The following is a 3,432-nucleotide window of genomic DNA, read 5'->3' as shown; positions in this document are numbered from 1 at the left end:
TTGTTCAATTCCATCCAACTGGTATATATGGGGCCGGATGTCTCATCACTGAAGGTTAGTATCTCTTCTTCACATACTCGAATTTGTCTGCAAACATAAGATTTAATGTTTTTAACAATTACATCTTTGGTGCTTGCACTATATACGATCGCAGGATCTCGAGGTGAAGGTGGTATCCTGAGAAACAGTGAAGGTGAACGTTTTATGGAACGATATGCTCCTACAGCCAAGGATCTTGCATCAAGAGATGTTGTCTCCAGATCCATGACTATGGAAATCAGGGAAGGTCGTGGTGTAGGTATGTTCCACTGAAAACTACTTTTTTTTTCTTTTTCGGAGCGAACTCTCATACATCTTTATCCGTGCTTTCAATCTGTGATACGTCTAGTTTGATTTTCACCCTGAAAAACTTTTGCTGTTTTCTTCCAGGACCGCATAAGGATCATATCTATCTGCATTTGAATCATCTTCCTCCAGAAGTTCTAAAAGAAAGGCTTCCTGGAATCTCTGAGACCGCTGCCATCTTTGCTGGTGTTGATGTTACCAAAGAGCCAATTCCAGTCTTACCCACGGTTCATTATAACATGGGTGGTATCCCGACAAACTACCACGGCGAGGTAAGAATAGAAAACGTCTTAAGAGAAACTTCACTAAACTTTTGGTGTAGTAAAGTACTAGGAGCCTATTAGTTAAAGCAAATCTTTTAATTATGCAGGTAGTTACCATCAAAGGTGATGATCCTGATGCAGTGATTCCTGGGCTAATGGCTGCTGGAGAGGCAGCTTGTGCATCTGTTCATGGCGCCAACAGGCTTGGTGCAAATTCACTGCTCGACATCGTCGTGTTTGGTCGTGCCTGTGCAAATAGAGTTGCAGAGATAAGCAAGCCAGGCTAGTCTTTTTGAGGGTCTCGAGATTGCTATTATTATTTTTTTTTTAAAAAGATAATTCTCGACTGATGTTATTTTCTTTTATGCGGATTGGTGCAGGGGAGAAACAGAAACCTCTTGAGAAGGACGCGGGTGAGAAGACTATTGCATGGCTGGACAGGTTGAGAAACTCAAACGGTTCGCTTCCTACTTCAACTATTAGATTGAACATGCAGAGAGTTATGCAGAACAACGCAGCTGTCTTCCGCACACAAGAAACATTGGAAGAAGGTAATAAAAATATCTAACCTTGTTCTACATTCATTCAAAGCTCTCGCCTGCAACTGCACGCCATTTTCTTACCATATTTTCCCATGAAATACTCACAGGTTGTCAGTTGATTGACAAGGCGTGGGAAAGTTTTGGGGACGTCCAGGTGAAAGATCGGAGTTTGATATGGTAAAAAGACAGACTTTACATGGGATTGATTATTATACTATTCGAAAAACTTTTTTTTTTTTTTTAACTCTTTGTTCATCCTGGAAACTATGAATGGATGCAGGAACTCTGATTTGATAGAGACATTGGAACTGGAGAACCTTTTGATAAACGCATCCATAACAATGCATTCAGCGGAAGCAAGAAAGGAAAGCAGAGGAGCACATGCCCGGGAAGATTTCACGGTTTGATTCCTTCCTCTGCCCTTCCACATTGATTGATTTCCCGTAATGATAAAACCACAATATATAGTATTAACGTAATAAATGTATTGCAGAAAAGAGAGGATGGAGAATGGATGAAGCATACGTTGGGATATTGGGAAGATGAGAAAGTGAGATTGGATTATAGGCCTGTTCACATGGACACTCTCGACGATGAGATTGACACTTTCCCTCCTAAAGCTCGTGTCTATTGATTGAGCAAGGCCATGCTTTTTATTTTGTCTGTCGACGGAAAAATAATAATCAGGAACCAAGAAAAGGGGATTAGGAGAAGACAAAGGAGTTTGCTATTTATGAGCTGATGGAACACAAAGGAGTGTTCTGGAACTGGATTTTACGTTTTTACACCAGAAACGATGAAATAAATTGATTTTATAAAGAACCTGCTTTTAGTTCCTTAAACTGTTACATTCTTTGTTACTTGTTATTATTAAGCCTTGGCTCACATTCCTTGGTGAACCATACTCAATATCTGGATGCAAATATTTATTGTTGTTCGTTTAGTAATAATTAGGAACTCATCTGGATACAATATTTGGATAAAAAAATTGAATTTCTAAATGAGATTTTTTAGAGAATTTGGATAGGGAAAGTTATCCATAAATTGTAAAAATCAAAAATATCCCTATTTTAATTAAATAATTGCAAAATATTTTTTTCTCAATTGTTATATACATACAACTCTAACATTTCAATTCTTCACCCACCAATTTGCAAAATCTCATTTTTCTCTAAAACCACAAAATCTCGTTTTCCCGCCAAAACCGCAAAATTACATTTTTCCGCCAAAACTACATAATTTTGTTTTCCCGCCAAAACCGCAAAATTACGTTTTCCCGACAAAACTGCAAAGTTATGTTTCCCGCCAAACTCGCAAATCTCGTTTTTCCGCCAAAACCGCAAAATCTCGTTTTCCCGCCAAATCTGCACAATCTCGTTTTCCCGCCAAAACCGCAAAAATTTGTTTTCCCGTAAAAACTGCAAAATCTCGTTTTCCCGCTAAAACCGCTAAATCTCGTTTTCCCGTAAAACTGCAAAAACTCATTTTCCCACCAAACTTGCAAAATCTTGTTTTCCCGCCAAAACCGCAAAATCTCTTTTTCCGCCAAACCGCAAAATTACGTTTTCCACAAAAAAAAATGCAAAATTTTATTTTTTCGCCAAATTCGTAAAGTCTTGTTTTCCCGCCAAAACTGCAAAATTTGTTTTTCTACCAAAAACACAAAATCTCATTTTTAAATATTTATTTAATATATATGAAAATAAGGAAAGAAAACATAAGTAAATTTAAACCACTAAAACATATTCAATATAAAATAAATGGCTTTTTGGTATTTTACATATATTATATCTAGATACATATATCAAATTACAAAACAAACATAATTGAATCGAGATACAATTTATGGACACATGAACCAATAACACAAACGAACATTATCTACATGTTGCGTCTAGATACTGCGTCTTGATATTATATCCAGATATTTTGTCTAGTTCACCAAAAGAAGAGAGGCCTTGGTGATGTTCTTTGTTTTATTTTCTGAAAAGTTATGTTTGAATTGTGTATCTATCATAAACTATTTTGAGATGATCATAGCTGTATCAATAACTGTCAGAGCACGAGGTCCCATTTTGTCTCTTTTTGATGTTTCTTTTAGGTAAATCCGGATCAGAGAAGACATTTTTAGGCTAGCTCTATATAGCATACAAGTTGTTTCTTCATCTTTTGGTCAACAGCTTTAATTGATTATAGAGGATCAAATATTTGCGGATCTGAAGGAATTATAGATTGGCCAGGTCGTCGTTGCTAGATGCTAGAATGTGTTGTAGTAGAAAATG

The 3,432-nt window shown here is 36.8% G+C and overlaps 1 protein-coding gene across 3 annotated transcripts in view; it reads left to right on the top strand.

Moving 5' to 3' along the window:
- LOC104727355 (succinate dehydrogenase [ubiquinone] flavoprotein subunit 1, mitochondrial) overlaps positions 1 to 2,093 on the top strand; it is a 5,750-nt gene extending 3,657 nt beyond the window's left edge. For 2 of the 3 annotated variants that reach the window (XM_010446433.2, XM_010446434.1), the window contains 7 exons: positions 287 to 298; positions 430 to 617; positions 716 to 890; positions 989 to 1,159; positions 1,258 to 1,327; positions 1,431 to 1,551; positions 1,644 to 2,093. In XM_010446433.2, the coding sequence (XP_010444735.1) occupies positions 287 to 298; positions 430 to 617; positions 716 to 890; positions 989 to 1,159; positions 1,258 to 1,327; positions 1,431 to 1,551; positions 1,644 to 1,784 (878 nt within the window). In that variant the 3' untranslated portion in view covers positions 1,785 to 2,093. Of the gene's footprint in view, positions 1 to 154; positions 299 to 429; positions 618 to 715; positions 891 to 988; positions 1,160 to 1,257; positions 1,328 to 1,430; positions 1,552 to 1,643 lie in introns of all 3 variants that reach the window. The other variant, XM_010446435.2, reaches the window with a different exon arrangement.

Source organism: Camelina sativa, chromosome 11 (genome assembly GCF_000633955.1).
Source record: "Camelina sativa cultivar DH55 chromosome 11, Cs, whole genome shotgun sequence".
NCBI lineage: Eukaryota > Viridiplantae > Streptophyta > Magnoliopsida > Brassicales > Brassicaceae > Camelina > Camelina sativa.
The sequence above is the reverse complement of the archived record's forward strand: the minus strand, read 5'-3'. Positions and strand labels throughout refer to the sequence as shown.